The sequence below is a fragment of the Scyliorhinus canicula genome, chromosome 2, assembly GCF_902713615.1.
Source record: "Scyliorhinus canicula chromosome 2, sScyCan1.1, whole genome shotgun sequence".
Classification (NCBI taxonomy): Eukaryota; Metazoa; Chordata; class Chondrichthyes; order Carcharhiniformes; family Scyliorhinidae; genus Scyliorhinus; species Scyliorhinus canicula.
This window is the reverse complement of record NC_052147.1, coordinates 48,241,768-48,258,989: the sequence shown is the minus strand read 5'-3', so window position 1 is coordinate 48,258,989 and position 17,222 is coordinate 48,241,768. Positions and strand designations below refer to the sequence as shown.

General features: G+C 46.0%; 1 protein-coding gene across 2 annotated transcripts in view; it reads left to right on the top strand.

Annotated features, from left to right (window-relative positions):
* The first annotated feature begins 4,795 nt into the window (after positions 1-4,795).
* Positions 4,796-17,222, top strand: part of LOC119953367 — a 37,290-nt gene continuing 24,863 nt past the window's right edge. For both annotated transcript variants that reach the window (XR_005458008.1, XM_038777564.1), the window contains exon 1: positions 4,796-5,406. Coding sequence is in view for 1 of the 2 variants with exons in the window: in XM_038777564.1 (XP_038633492.1) it covers positions 5,201-5,406 (206 nt within the window). In the remaining variant the exon portion in view is untranslated. The remainder of the gene's footprint in view (positions 5,407-17,222) is intronic.

The following is a 17,222-nucleotide window of genomic DNA, read 5'->3' as shown; positions in this document are numbered from 1 at the left end:
GGGGTGGGTGCAGCCAAAGGCTGCCCTAAAGAGAGATTCCACAATACCACCCCCAACCCCTGACCTTGGTGGCCTGATTGCTTTTAATATTTTTAATTTAAATTTTAAAGAAGTTGTCAAGAGGGCACCTCTATGTTGAAGCACCCTCTCAATTACTCAACCTTTACTGCAGCTTCCTCTTCTCAACCTGGAGGTCCTCTGATTTGGCCCCCCAGCTTGAAGAGAGCCTGGGCGGGATTCTCCAACCTCCCCCGCTGGGTCAGAGAATTGCCCGGGGCCGGCGTCAATCCCGCCCCCGCCGTGTCCTGAATTCTCCGCCACCAGAGATTCGGCGGGGGGGGTTCCTTATTATAGTTTCTATTTTTTTTTCTCTACGGTTATGTAACTTAACATTGTGTTAATTTAAGTTGTTGTTAATATGTTGTGTTGTTCATTGAGGAGGGGCGAATGTTTATGATTGCTATCATTATTGTTATTGTTGGTATTTTATTATGGTTCGATGTTGTTGTATAAATTCTAAATTTTTCAATAAAAATTATTTAAAAAAAAAGAATTCTTTGTTTCTGAATTTGAGAAACAATTTTAAGAGCTTACCCGCCTATAAGATGCACTGGATTTTCCAATAAACATTTAGTTGATTTTCCAATTAATTGGCAGTAATTATGTTCTGGCTGTTATTGCTCCAGTGAGAAGGTCATCAGTGATCAATAACTTGAAAGACCCTGACAGCGGCTGTTTGCATTGATGATGGCTGCTGAGGCATAAATTGACCTAAACCGAATTATGTGCTCACACAAAATTGAAGTTGTAGATTCTGAAAGAAAAATCAGATTGAAAGTGATTTATAGAGTAAAGTGATCTTAGTAAGGGATTGGGGAGTGGCGGGGGGGAGGTGACATTTGATTAGTAGTACAAAACACTCTTACCCTCAAAGTTTATGACAAAATAATTTGCACCTCCTGATTATATTACTCCTGTCTAATCATTCTCTTTCCAAATATTCTTCACGTTTGTTCCATTCTAAACATATTTAATAAGCTAAACCCAAGCCAAAATGGAAAGGCAATGGGCTGGATTCTCCAGTTCCCAGCTGCGCGTTTCTCAGCGCAGTCGGTGACATTCTATCTTCCCTCCGCTGATCAATGAGATTTCCCATTGAAATGACCCCACACCGACGGGAAACCCACGGCCAGGGCTGCGCTGCCAGCAGGAAAATTGAATCGCGATGACCGGAGAATTCTGGCCAATATTTGATTTTTTTAATTGTCGAATTATGCGCCACTTCTTGGGATCTTTCTCAAATAAATTTGAATGATTGATCCTTTGTTGAACAGTGTATTTAGATGGCAATATAAAGATCATATTTAGAATTTATTTAAAATACATACAGATAAATTTAAGTCATATTTAAGTGTTTCAGCATTAAGTGCTTAAAAGGGTTAGTCCTGAACCTCATTTATCTCCTCTCTAGAATTTAAACATTTTAAAATGGGAGTGAAATTCCTCTTTTGATGAAAAGAGAATGCCTATTTTACTCTCTAATTAATGACAGACTGACAAAATTGAGTTAATAGTTAAATTTGAAAATATGATCAAGTAGGTGGTTTAATGATTCGAGAAAAACTGGCACACTAGCGTTATTTTTCTCCACACCTACATACCATTTCAAACAAAAAGGTTTGAGAAGACAATCTACTCCTTGCCTGTACCAATTTCATTTCTGAGTGGATGGGAACGTGTATGGGGTATAAAAGAACATCCCAGGCTGAATTTCATACAATCCATAGAACCCCTACAGCACAGAAGGAAGCCATTCAACCCATCGAGTCTGCACTGACTCTCTGAATGAGCGCCCTACCTAGGCCCACCCCCCTGTCCTATTCCAGTAATCCCATAACCCCCCCTAACCGGCACATCTTTGGACACTAAGAAGGGACTATTTTAGCATGGCCAATCCACCTAACCTGCACATCTTTGGACACTAAGGGACAGCTTTATCATGGCCAATCCACCTAACCTACACATCTTTGGATAGCAACATTCTTTACATCATTGTGGGAAAGTAGCTAACCTGCACTGACTATCTTGTTTTACACTATGATTAAAATAGGTAAGTCACGTTAAGGCATGTCATAGCTATGAACCATTGACATTTTACTTGATAGCGCAGTTCCATTGGCTTAGATTTGGCTTAGATAGGTGAAGCGAGGGTGTTCGCTGCTGACCTTGAAGCAAACATTCCACAATTATCAAGTAATCTTTTGCAGCAATTTCCTCTTTCAGATTGTAGTTCAAACCTGGCACCAGATCAAGGGGAGGTCTTGGCATAAAGCAGCAGCCATGTCAGCAAAGGGGGTAGGCAAAGGATGACACTGAAGTATTCACACACAGCAAACCAACGAGTTAAAAATGCAACACAATCCTTAACTTTTAATTTAAAGGGCAGCACGGTGGCGCAGTGGTTAGCAGTCTGCTTCACGGAGCCAAAGTCCCAGGTTCGATCCCAGCTCTGGGCCACTGTCCATATGGAGTTTGCACATTCTCCCCGTGTTTGTGTGGGTCTCACCCTCACAAACCAAAGATGTGCAGGGTAGGTGGATTGGCCACGCTAAATTGCCCCTTAATTGGAAAAAATGAATTGGTACTTTAAATTTTTAAAAAGAAAAAAAAACTTTCAATTAAAATTTTCAGATACCAAAATAAATATATGACTGCATAATCGTATACAGAAGTTAAAATAAAGATAAACAGACATTTAATGAAAAAAAAATACTTTTTTGAAAAAATGAATTTTTTTAAAGCGCTGTGGAGAAATTTGACATTCCACAATTATAAAATTACATTTCCATGTTAGTATGCTGTGAAAAGCTTAGTTACATTCCATTCAACAAGTTGTACCTTTTTCAGTGATTTTTACAGCGTAGAAGTTGTCGCTAAGACATGATTGCAATGTAAATTGCACTTTGTGGAAACCTCTACCCTACCTATGATGGAGCACTGACAGCAGCTTGGGGATTTTCATGTATTTCTGCACATGTCCGAACACCAAAATTTTAGTGGGTGAACACTGACGAACACTCACGGTTTTGCCGTCACTATCACAGCAAAATCCAGGCCATGATCCTCGTTTAAATTATGCAATTTAGTGATGTTATATTATTATCCATAAAATGTCGAACTTCATTTAATTTTAAACAAAACTGACACCTGGAATCCACTTGTTTCAGAATATCATTTATGTTTGACCATAAGGTGCTTTGTCAGTCCTTCGAATGGAAAACAAAAGGTAATCTGTTATATTTATAAGCCTCACAGGGCTCCCGGTATGACTAATGAATTCTTTTATTGCATTGCAAGGACTGTTGCTAAGCTCAAGGTTTTTAAAGTACTTCCCTAACTCTATTGTCATAATGCTGTGCTGAGGACTGCCTATTTTCTACAAGACAGGGCCATCATTTATAGTCTTTTATCTGAATGCATTCTAATGGTCTCACAGAAACCGCAGCAAAACTTCAATTTAGGTCTCCAATGTACCAAGCAGCCTTCTATAGCTATTCTTCTTACAAAACTTAATGGGTGGAAGCACCATGACAACCGTCACATGTGGCTTCTGTCCCACTTTCCCTACTCTCCTTTTAACAAAGTGACACAGCAATCAATGCCCCCTTGAAATCTTTGCAATCGCTGGTAACTTGCGAAAACAATAAGTCATTATGTGGCGTCGCGATCTGTGTAATTGAACATTGTGGGAACCTTGCCTGAAGAACACAAAGGCCTGCGGTAAATATCACTCAAGAACTACCCAGCAACAATTCAGAATATTTTTATATTTCTTAAATTATTTTTAACAGACTTTTAAAGCATGCATGATATCAAGCATTTCATGACTTTTAAAAATTATTATGTGATCCTGAACATAGACGCGCCCCCCTCCCCCGCAAATACATTTCTGTGGATTAAGCATTAATCCTTAATCATAAATCCTTTGTTGTTGGACTGTACATATGAATTTAAATCTCACTTAATAGCCTTTTCCCAGACAACCTCCTGTTGACACAAAGTTGATTCTAATCCTCTCTGTTTGGATTGTTCATTATTAGATTGCCAATGACTTATTTGTGCTAGGCAAAATAGCACTGTATAAAAAGGGTTGAAATCCAAAGGGTGTTTCTTGCTTCGGCCCAGTCTACAGGCTTCTACAGGCTTGAAGGTTATGTTAGAATTGCCAGGTTGGCACTTACAGAGTGCCAGGGGCACTGCTTGGGTGTCAGGTTGTCATTGCCAGGGAGCCCAGGGTCCAGATTGGCACCGCCACGGGTCAGGGTCATGCCCATGAAAGTGGGGGGTGAGGGTGGTATGAAGGGCGAGGGGGATAAAAGGGGGTATGAAGAAGCATCATAAATGTTGAGAGAGGGGTGAAAAGGGGTCCTGAAAGAGGGAGGAGACCTAAAATGAGGAGTGGGGGGGCCTGAAAGTGGGGGGGCACAGCAACCCCATAGGGGGGAATCCTCACTTTGGGGTGGGGGGGGCAAATGCCCATGTCTGTAGGGGTGGCAATGCCTGTGGGTGGGGGATTGTGGTGAATGTAATATATATGTTAATTCACACTGTCTTTGTAAGCGCAGTAGCGCTATCCTACCACTGGGAGCACTCAGGAACTTGTACTGGGCTCCACCCTTGGCTCCGCCCACGACTCCTCCCCCTAGTGCAGCTGTATAAATACCCGTGTCCAGAATCAGCCTGGGTCACTACGAGTTCATCGACAGGTAACAGGCTGGCTCTGAAGTAAGTCGATTAAAGCCTAGATTCACATCGGAAACACGTGTCTGGTGAATTGATGGTTCCATCAGGGGTGTGAGGGACCCTCAAGCTCACTTAGAGATCTCTGAGGAGCTGGTGTCGCCGGCGAGTTCAACCCCCACTGCAGAAAAGATTTTCAAGTATGGGCTGGACTGGGGAGAAACTTCCAAGGCCCAAGAAAACAACTGAGTGTGGGTGAATACCAGTCTGGATCTCATCCAGAAAGCGGATGGGAAACACCCTGCTAAATCCACCCAAAATTACACTTAGAAATGTTTTGGTTGAATCGCGCCCATGGAGGTCAATGGGTTCTATTGCAAACATTACAATTGACATTTTTATAATGTCTCCAGAAGCCTATGTGAGTAATGGAGATTGAAATGGGATGAGCTAGAGTGTGATGGATGGAGATTTGGTTGTGGACAATGCAATATGTTGCATATTTCACTGCTCATCGATTTTGGAATACCTATGGGTCTTATACACTCAATATCCCTGTACCCCTGGGAGCAGGAGCAGAGGATGCAACAAAGGAGGCTCTCACCAGTCAACAACTGAGTTTGCAATATTAGCAGTAGGCAGCATCAGAGGAGGAGGCAGATCCAGGTAAGGATTTGTAAAAGACCGACCCTGCCAATGCCAGTAAAGATGTGCTGTTCAGTGTCGGGTCGGGTTGGAAGTGATTGGGGGGGGTGTCAAACAAGGGGAGGTTCAGAGAGGAGGGGAAAGGGGAGGGTAGTCAGATGGGGTGGGTCTGGTCAAATTGGGCTGGGAGTGGAGGGCGTCAGTTCAGGAGGGAAGGGGTCAGGTTGAGGGGAGTCGGATCGGAGATGTGCGAACTGACCGGGAAGGAGGGGGGGGGGTCGGGTCAGACTTGGGAGGGGGATGATGGAGGGGGTGGTCCAGCCGAGGGGAGGGGGGGCTGTGGGGTGGGTGCCCGGGGGGGGGGGGGGGAGTTGTGTGTATGCAGATTGCCCCGTGCAAGGCTCAGTCTGTGTTTTTTAAATAGTTACTCTGGAGTTGGAAGTGATTTTTAAAAGTCTAATTCTTTCAGAGTGACTATCAGGGTAAACCTGGCAGAACCATCTGAAGTTAGCGATTTACATCACTTCTGTTGACGGTTCCCAGCCCAGCACAACTGTCCAGAGGAAGTTAGCACTTCTGGGAAATTGCTGGGTAAACCCTTAGGTGTGAATTTCCTTGAGGGATTCCCCAGCTCATCATTGGGGTACTCTCTAAATGTGACGTTTGGGAACCAGTAATTTATGGGCCTCCGTAAGACAGCCTATAACCACCTTTGTAACATCATTCCTGTGTCGGCTTGCCTGCTGTTGTGAACCTCAATTATGACTTTGTTACCTCTAGTCTTAATTATTTCAATGCACTCCTGGGTGGTCCTGTGAACTCTACCCTCTGTATACTTGAGGTCATCTAAAACTCTGCAGTCAGTTCTTAACTTGCACCAAGTTCCATTATTTATCACTGATGAATTATAAACACTAATAATCCACACTGTATTGTACAACATGTGTTGAGCCTGTACCTTGTATCAGATCATGTGTAGTTGCGCGGCTCCACCCATAGGGGGAAATGAGGAGCTTGTACTGGGCTCCACCCTTGGCTCCACCCTTGGTTCCGCCCATGGCTCCTCCCCCTAACCAGAAGTATAAAGGTTGCTGTTGTGAGCCTGCCTGCCAGTTCATCAAGAGTTCATCTTGTCACAGGCAGGCTCTGTTGTAAGATGATTAAAACCACTGTTCGCTTCTAACCACGTGTCGCGTGAATTGATGGTCTCATCAATTTAATCGTCTTAAGAAACAGTAAGGAATGACCATGGGATCAGCCCTCAAACCTGATCGACTGGAACTCGACCCACAGGATGCAGAGGCGAAAGAAATCTTTTCACACTGACTCCAATGTTTTAAGGCCTACCTGCTGAAGGAAGCACTACAGAAACTACGGAGGAGCAGAAACTCAGTCTACTGCACGCAAGGGTGAGCCATCGTATATCTACTCAACTTAATTGTACCGGCTCATATACAGAGGCCCTGGCCCTGCTCGACAGAATGTACGTGAGGCCCGTCAATGAGGTCTACACGCGCCACATTTTTACTACTCGCCGCCAGCGCCCCACGGAATCGTTAGAAGAATTCCTCAGAGACTTAAAAACCTTATCCCGGGACTGTAATTACCAAGCTGTAAATGCTGCAGAACATAGGGAACTCGCTGTCTGCGATGTATTTGTTGCAGGCCTCAGATCCAATTGCGTGCGCCAGCGGTTGCTTGGGAAGGGGGCCCAAAACTTCGAAGACACTGTAGAACTCGCCACTACTATGGAGGTCTCGTTCCGCAGTCTCACCTCGTTCCCCGTGGACTCCGCGACCCCGTCATGGGCCCCCGACCAGCGACTATCCAGGCCTGCGCCGCGCGGCCACCCAGCCACTATGTTACTCCAGCCTGCCACTTTTGTGGCCAGCCCCAGCACCCGCGGCAGCACTGCCCGGCCCGCAACGCGACCTGCAGCAGCTGTGGTCGCAAAGGACACTATGCCAGAGTATGTCTGGCGAAGAAAACTCCACTCAAACTCCCAATACGCCTTCATAGAGTACCCTGACGGCCGTCAGGACATTGTATCCCTCCGGGACCTAGCGCCGGCAGGATCGAGTCCCACCACTACCACCGCCGAGGTACCCCTCACGCTACACCCCATCCAACTCGTCGCGCCCCACGCCCCCGCACCTACTGGGTCGCTACACATGTTCTGCACACCAGCGCCCACAAGCTTCCAACGCCCCCAGTCCCTAGTCGAACCAGACGGGTACGAAGCTTGGACAGAATCACCCCCGGAATCCGCCATCGTACCCCAACCTAATGTCTCCTTATGCAATTTGGTGTCATATTTTGTTTAATAATGCTCCTTTGAGGCACATTGCAATGTCTTATTACATTAGAAGCAAGCATTATATAAATATATATATATATTTATTGTTGTCGATGACCAGGGATTCCAGAGAGCATTTCAGGATGGGCTGAAATGTTCCGCAGATCCACACTACATGGTTAACATTTAATATCCTCTGAAATGGTCAGCACACCACTTAGTCACAAGAACAAACATAAGCCAAGTATTGCCTTCTTAATGCCACTAGGGATAGACAGATGCAACTTGCCGACATTTTGAGAACAGGCTTTCAATAAACTACACAAAATAAAGAAAGCTAAATTTCAGCATAACATGAACAGAAATGAATGGTTGATTCAAGGTGGGATTTTTTTGATACTTATGGATATCAATCCTATGTTATACATGTTTTGTTAATCCGAACGTATCATGTTGTAAAAACACATAAATGTCCAAATGTTGCCACAAAAAGTTTGGCATCCGCACAATCAGTGATTTATTTTGCAAGGGAACTTCAAATTAAATGGCACTGAGCTTTCAGTAACTGCTTCTTTTAATTAGAAATGTTAAATACAGATTCTAAAAATAGTTTTTAATAAAGGCACCAAGGGCACTTTGATTCCATTGGAACATATGTGCATAGAATATATGCAGTAATATTTAAATGCATTAAGATCTAATATACCTTGTAGGATGCTTTATTAATGTGTGCAAGCAAGTGATTCAATCATATGACACACTGTTCAAATTGCGCATCTTCCAGCTGTGCCCACAAAACAAGAAAATGATTCAAGAGCTTGGATATAAAATATATATGGAGATTTTAAAAATTCAGAAGGTCATTCCAGCTTCCTAGTCGCAAAGGATTGTTTTTTGAGATAGTGACGCAGGCAGCCTTAGAAAGCAACATCTATTTTGGTGCGGAGGCTGAATTCTATGTTAATATCCTGTGCTAAGGAGGCTTTAATAATTTGCTTTTCCCAATCTCAGTTTCTCTCCTCGAATGAGAAAAGCTTGGGTTGTGAACCAAGAACGGGGGTGGGTTGATGAACTGATGAATAAGGACCTAAATGGCCTTGCATTTTTAAACCATAATGCAGACTTTGTCCTTTTATGATCGATAGGCCTGTTCTTTAGTCAGAAATAATTATGGATGCGGCAAGATAGATATATGGGTCACATTGATTAAAATTCTGAGAATTGTATGCTGGAATCCATCTCCCAGTAGCAGAGGGCACAGTGTCATTCAAACACTAGCATGACATCAGCTTTCCACAGCTTATCTCTAGTTCCTATTGGTAAAATCCGTTCTACCATGTATCTCCATAGCAACGTGAACAATTCAGCAGGAAAAGAAATGACTCTGCAGAAACAGACTTTCTTGCTCTATTTGTTAAAATTACAAAGTACTGCAATTTTCTTATCCTTTATTAGGTTTAACAATTGCATAATTCCAATAAGAGCAATATACAACAGACAATGAAGTGTGAAGGTTTATGGAATATTTTGCCCCCGACTGAACTTTGAACAAGGCTGAAATGAAGAAACAAAAACAGAAAATGCTGCAAAGCCTCAGCGGGTCTTGGCAGCATCTGTGGCCAGAGAATGAAGCTAACATGTTTCAATTCTGGATGACTTTGACCAAGAGTCAAGCCGACTCAAAGCATTAGCTCTGCTCTCGCTCCACAGATGCTGTCAGACCTGCTGAGGTTTTCCAGCATTTTCTGATTTTGTTTCAGATTCCAGCATCTGCAGTAATTTGCTTTTATTATATTATTGAAATGAAGAATAGGTTTACGTAACCTTAACATTTATATTGCTGTGCTTAGTTGCATTTTACCAATGCAGTAAATTCAAAAATGAACAAAGTCCATTAAGGTTCATATATCTTTATTATACTATATCAGAGGCCTAAGCTTTGTTCCATTACAGTATACAAATATAATAATGCTATAAAATGAGATTATTTGGGCTTCACTCCTTTTGTCCAGATAAGGATGACGGATTTCCCTTGTTAAAGGTGAACCAGATAGGTTTTTATGACAATTCAAAGAATAAAGAACAATACAGCATATGGACAGGCCCTTCAGCTATCCAAGCCTGTACCGGTTACCCTTGGCCAAAACTCTCAGCACTTCCTAGTGCCGTATCCCTCTATATCCATCCTATCTATGTATTTGTTGAAATGCGTTTTGAAATCCGTTAATGTATTTGTTCCACAACCTGGTTACGCGTTCCAGGCAGTCATCACCCTCTGCGTAAAAAACCTGCCTCTCACATCTCCTCTAAACTTTGCCCCACGGACCTGAAACCTATGCCCCCTGGTGACTGACCCCTCCACCCTGGGAAAGAGTGCCTGCTCATCCACTCTATCCATGCCCCTCATAATCTTGTAGACCTCCATCAGGTCACCCCTCGAGCTCCCTCGTTCTAAAGAAAACATTCCGAGTATATTCAGCCTCTCCGCATAGCTAACACTTCCAGACCAGGAAACATCCTGCTAAACCTCCTCTGCACCCCCTCCAAACCCTCCATATCCTTCTAGTAGTGTGGCAACCAGAATTGTGCGCAATATTCCAAGTGCGGCCTTACCAAGGTTCTATACAACTGTAGCATGACTTGCCAGTTTTATACTCGACCCCCCCCCCCCCCCCCCCCCCCCCCCGTCCAATGAAGGCAAGCATTCCATATGCTTTCTTGAATACTTTGGTCACTTGTATGGCCACTTTCAAAGATCTGTAGACCTGCACGCCCAGATCTCTCTGACTTTCTATATTCTTAAAAGAGTTTTGCCATTTACGGTATTTTCCCCTCTACGTTAGACCTACCAAAATGCATTACCTCACATTTGTCTAGATTAATCTCCATTTGCATTTCTCTGCCCAAGTCTCCAACCTATCTATATCCTGCTGTATCCTCTGACAATCCTCAACATTATCTGTCACTTCACCAACCTTGGTGTCATCCGCAAACTTACTAATCAGACCAGCTACATTTTCCTCCAAATCGTTTATGTATACTACAAACAACAGAGGCTCCAGTACAGAACACTACTAGTTACAATCTTTCAGAAAAACACTCTCCTATAGTTGAAATAACATAATTTCTGATACTTTTTTTCTAGAATTAATTAACTGATTTTATTTACCTTAGCTACCATGAAGGGATATGAATTCATGGACACATGGATCTGCATTCGAACGCAGATGGGAACCAGAGGCCTGTGTGAGGAAACATCATTCACTTGTGACTTTCTCTGAATTAATTGAGTAACAGCTAATTAAGGACAGTGGGCAGGCTCTCAATGTTGGAGGGGCAATGTGGGGCCCTGCAGCTCGGAAGGGTAGAATCATAGAATTTACAGTGTAGAAGGAGGCCATTCAGCCCATCGATCTGCACCAGCCTTTGGAAAGAGCGCCCTACTTAAGCCCACTACTCCACCCTATCCCCGTAACCCAGTACCCCAAACTAACCTTTTGGACACTAAGCGGCAATTTAGCATGGCCAATCCACCTAACCTGCGCCTCTTTGGGCTGTGGGAGGAAACTGGAGCACCTGGTGGAAACCCACGAAGCTGGGGAGAAAGTGCAAACTCCACACAGGCAGTCACTCAAGGCCAGAATTGAACCCGGGTCCCTGGCACTGTGAGGCAGCAGTGCTACCCACTCTGCCACCGTACTTCCCCTTTTTTTATTTCTTCTTTGGGGAAAACAAACATGGCAGGGAGTGTGAGGGAGAGGACGCCCCAATGTGGAGGTGCCTTTTCTAACTTTTATGCCTCTGCAGGGCGACCTGTGGCTGCTGCTAACCCCAGGCAGGCAGGAAGAGCATCTAGACCTGCCTGGTGCACTGACAACCCCACCCTGGCCACCTGCAGACCCCTGTAGGGTGACTGTAAAATCTGTCATCCAGGTCATTTGACTGACTGCTGCCTGCAGACAGTTACCCCTGCCACCCCCATCCTGTCTCCAGCAAAATGGCCCAGGGGTGGGATGGGATCAGGGAACCAGCATGCTGGTTGGTAGCACAAAATTCAATTGCCAGTCCCCCATCGGGGGCCAGAAATTCAGCCCTATGTCTCAAATCATTAGCCAGGGTCTCTGGGTTAAAAGTCCAGAAACATAAGCATTATGTTACCGTAATGATACTGATACACCAAAGTATATCACTCGCTCTGAATAATTGAACATCTGTCTGTTAAGCAAATGAGAAGTAAATGAATTACAGAGGACTTTAAGACTAAAACTGACATCAGCCTAAAGGAAAGTGCTGATTAGTGAGAAGTCGGTGAGTTATTTTTACCCAGCTCTTTAATAAGTCTTTAGTATACTTTTGTCAAGTTTAGCTGATCTAATAAGTAGAGGCAGGGCAGGAAACCTGAGTTTTATTACGCAGCAAATGGTTATGCATTGCCTGAGAGTATGGAGGTGGCAGACATAAAAGGGGGACTTTTAAAGGGCAAGTGGATAAGCAGCTGAAGAGGGAGGGGAAGGGCAGGGAAAGGGCAGGGGAAGGGCAGGGAAAGGGCAGGGGAGCAGAACTAACTGGGTTGCCCTTGCAGTGAGCCACACAGACACAATGGGCCAAATGGCCTCTTTCTGTGCTGTAACCATTCCAAGACTATGTGACTTTGCACAATTGTGTTTGTGCAAAGTTTTATCGCGAAGGCATAAAGGCCTTTCTCCATAGCAAACATTGCTACTGCAAAAGAAGCCTTTACACAAGATGGGGGTGAACATCTCCATTGGCAGATGTACAAAACCGCTGGGCGTGCTTCAGCTGCAGGTTATACAGCCTCTAATTTTCCTTCTCATTGGCTGCCAATTAAAGGGGGCGTTTAACAGAAACCTTTCTAAGTATCATTTTGGGTGTGATTGGCGGGGTGTTTATCGATGGCCGCGTTGTCGAGGTTGCAGCCCACATTTAACGGCACTTAGTGGTGGAAATGAGTCCTGACGAGCTTCTCGCCATGACTGGCTGTCTCGCCGTCCCATTTGCCAGATTCGGGCCTCAGCGTCTTGCCGCTAACAAGGAGGAGCTGTTTTTAAACGCTCCCTCGGCATTCACTCACAGTAGACACACAAGCATGGCAGCACGCTCCTCTCTTTGGCAATACTGACCTGGCCGGGCCTCTCAATGCTGTGAATGCGAGACGAGGGGGTCAGAGTACCAGCAGCAGGGTCAGCAATACCACCTGGGGGGCAGCCGCTGTCAGTGCAGGCAACATGATCAGGCAGACCAACGTCCAATGTAGGAAGAAGACCAATGATCAAGCTGCCTGCACTGAAGACCAAGCTGCCAGGCTAAGTTACCAACTCTCTCCTGGCATCAGATCTGCCTGCCACCCCGCAAATTCCCAATCTTCCCCAACCTCACAAATCACAGGCTGACTTCTCGTACCCTCCCCTCATCCGATCTTCGTGCTTGTTCTTCAGCACTCCTGGCAGCACAACCCATTCATGTCCAGTTACATGCCTCCTGCCATAGACCCCCCCCACCCCCCCCCCCACCCCCCACCCCCACCCACCCCCCCCCCCCCCCCCCCCCCCCCCCACCCCTTGCCATTCCATCAAGCCCGCAACTCACAAAGCTTTCTCTTTGACCCGCAGGACAAGATAAGCCATAATAAGGTGGAAAGGACCAAGACGGGGGGCGGCGTACCAGAGATCTGAGTCCTCTCCCCCTGTAAGGAACGGGCCCTGGAGATTGCAGGGTTGACCAAGAGGAGAGTAGTGACCGACAGTAAGGCTGGCCTGCGCCACAGAGGTGAGGATCCATTGCCATTTCACTCAGATGACCTGTCTCAAATGAGTTGTTCATGTCAGACACAATGATCCGACCCTCTCACTGACCACATGTCCATTCTCTCACAGGATCTCCATCAGATGGGGCCGGTCCATCCAAAGTCATCCCTCCCCCTGCCACCCAAGTGAGCCTCAGAGGAGAGCTCTGAGGAGACTATCATCAAGGCATCACAGCAATCACCCGTACCTTTCTCTAGCACAGAGACACGCACCTCGGTGGGCGACATTAGGTTACTGGACCACAATCTGGTGAGCACCACAAAGTTGTTGATGCACATCAGTTGGAGGCGAACATCCAAGGGGACAGCATTTGGACGTGTGCTGGATCCCAGAACTCTGCTGAGTCCCAGTCAGATACCGAGCCTCTAGACATGTTATGCCAACACTGATACAGATGCTCGGACACAGCCATGAGATTCAAGAGGGGATGTAGCAAGTGTATAGCCGATTTGAGGAGTCCAAATGGCTACGGGTGCAGGAGACACTGCGAGGGTGGTGTCAGCGCCTTGAGTGGTGGTGTCCAAGGCTCAGTCTGTGACGACCATGTCTGAGGGCCTCAATATCATGTCCCAGTCAGCGAGATACATGTCCCATACGCAGGTTGACATTGCTGAGGCACTGCAGAGCATGTCCAGTGGCTGAGGGACGTGTCCGAGATGCAGGTGGACATTGCCGAAGCACTCCAGAGTGCGGTCCAGTCACTGAGGAACATCGCTGAAAGTCAGCCAGGGTCTTTCAGCTCCAGGCCCTCCAGAGGACGTCCGCAATGTCCACTGGCATCTGGGACATGTTCCTCAGCAATAGGGACATGATGTCGAGGCCTTCAGCGATGAGCGTCACAGACAGAACCATGCCTTGGGCACCACCACTCAAGACGCTGATATTGTGGTCCAGGCTTTCCACTGCGGTCGCCACCCTAGCAGCTTTGGCCTCGGTGCCATGCGTGGTCGGCAGCATCTCCAGCGCCCGTAGCCTTTGGGACTCCTCCAATCGTCTATGCACTCGCTGGAATGACACTGACATCTTTCCTAAATCTCATGGCTCTGTCCTTTTTTTAAAAAATGTATTTTATTCCAAACATACTCAAAAATACAACAACACATATCAATAACATTCTCAACACCCCCACTGTTTACAGTTTGTACAGATTTTCCCCCTTTTCACCCCCTCCCTCTTCCCCCTGCGATGAACAATTCCTCAAACATTGTCATCAACAGCTCCCACCATATCTCAAAGCCCTCTGCTGATCTCCTCAACTCGAACTTGATCCTTTCCAGCCAAAGGAAGTCATACAGCTTCCCCAACTAGGCCCCCAACCCCGCCGACTGCCAATCCAGCAATATCCTTTGCCGGGCACAATTAGAGAGGCATAGGCCATGACATCAGCCCTCTTCCCCTCCATCAGCTCCGGTATTTCCAACATCTCAAAGATCGCCACCATTGGGTCAGGCCTGACCCCTACCCCCACAATCTTTAATAACGTCCTGATCACCGCTTCCCAGTATCTCTCCAACTTCTCACAACCCCAGGCCCTCGCCCACACGTCTCACACTCACTTATGGCTCTCTCCTATCAGCTCTGGGATAACCTAGTCCAGAGGCTCGGCATCTGAATGGGACCCAGCTGGGTCCTGGGATCCAGCAGACCTCCGACTGCTGTCTCCCTTCGATGTTCCTGCCTCCACCTGATGTGCATCAGCAACTGTGTGGCATTCACCAGATTGTGCCCCAGAGACCTGACCACTAATGTTGTTCACCGAGGTGTGTATCTCTGCATTGGTGTACGGTGGGGATGACAGCTGTAATGTGTCGATGCTCTCCTCCTCCAAGGCAGTCCCTTGGATGGCAGGGTGCCGGGTGTTGGGGGGGGGGGGGGGGGGGGGTGGCAGCCCTATCAGCTGGAGATCCTCCAAGACAATGGACAAGTGGTCCATTTCAAGTGAGAGGGGAAGGATCATTTTGTCTGACATGATCAACTAACTTGAGACATGTCATCTGGGTGAATGAGCAATGGATCTTCACCTTTGTGGCACAGGCTAACCTTGCTGCTGGTGACTGCTCTCGCCTTGGACACCCTGTGATCTCCAGGGCCCGTTCCTCATTGGGGCAAGGTCTCAAGTCTCTGGTACTCTGCCCCCACCCTGTCTTGGCCCTTTCCCACTTATTATGGGCTATCTGCTCCTGCAGAGACATTGAGGGGGCACTGTGTAGTGCACGATTGATGGGTCAGGGGTGTCTATAGCAGTCGGCAAATAAGCACTGCATCTGGACATGAGGCAGTTGTGCTGGTGGGTGCCAGTGGGTTCTGAGAAGCTAGCACAAAGATCGAGTGTGGGGAGAGTACGAGGTGTCAGCCAGTGATTTGTTGGGGGGGGGGGGGGGGGGGGGGGGTTGGCAACCTGAGGGGGGTGCAGGTGGAACCGATGCCAGGAGAGAGATGGTAACTTACCCTTCCAGCTCGGTGGAGGCCGTTGGTCTTCTTCCGACATTGGACGTCAGTCCTCTTGGTCATGCTGCCCGCACTGACAGCCACTGTCACTGCCACCCAGGCGGTATTGGTGACCCTGCTGCTGGTCCTCTGACCCCAACGCGGCTGTCGAGATACAACCCACCAATCTGCATCATGGTGTCGACACAGAAGGTTTTCCATTAAATCGCGCCCTAAAGATATTACAGTTCTGGTGAAGAGACATACCTGAAATAAATGTTAGCTGATCCATAATCCATTTCAAGTTGCTAGTATCTGATGTCTTCCTTTTTTATTTCTTTGTAGAGCTCATTTATATTTTAAATTTGTTGCCAGGGGCAAAGAATTAGCCCATTCAGGTGTTGCGAATAATGGTTCAGGAAAAGGTGACTCGATGCAAAGAGGAGTAACGTTTTGCATAATACTTCATAAGAAACAAAGAACTCATTGGATCGACTACCGTTGACTTTTTTTTCACGTATTGGTCCTTGCAGTTTGAAAGTGGTTTTGTATTACTATTTCTAAAATGAGTTGCTGGAGGAGTCTATAAGTAATCCTTACAAAAATGTGATTCAGTTATCACAACATTTTAAAAAATTAATTTAATGTACCCAATTAATTTTTCCAATTAAGGGGTAATTTAGCGTGGCCAATCCACCTACCCTGCATATCTTTGGGTTGTGGGGGCGAAACCCACGCAAACACGGGGAGAATGTGCAAACTCCATAATGGACAGTGACCCAGAATCGAACCTCGGACCTCGGCGCTGTGAGGAGCAATGGTAACCACTGCGCCGTTGTGCTGTCCCAAGTTATTACGCCATTTTAAAACAAATTCTAGTAAGGAGCAAGTCAGGAGGTAATGCAGAGATTCTGAGTTCAAGGCTTGGCTTTGACTGCAATCAATAGCTAACTTTCATCAGCTCTTAGCTAGACCACTGTGTGGAGCCTAGCAGAGCAGAACAAACGTTCCCCAAAGGACATCAAATATGTAAATACAAAATGTCCACATTATCCAGAAGGAAAGAAGTGTAGCAATGGTAGGGCGGGTATTGATTAGAATATAAATACAAAAGTCGATTTGTTTTTTTTTCCTAGTGTTAATTTTTACACTTTTTGAAAATCAGGCTTCCACTGAAAGCAATGTAGACAAAGATATTTTTGCATTTAAAACTACTCTTATGATATGATGGACCTAATTACCCCCCCCCCCCCCCCCCCCGTCTATAATGTTTTGTTCTATAATTCCAT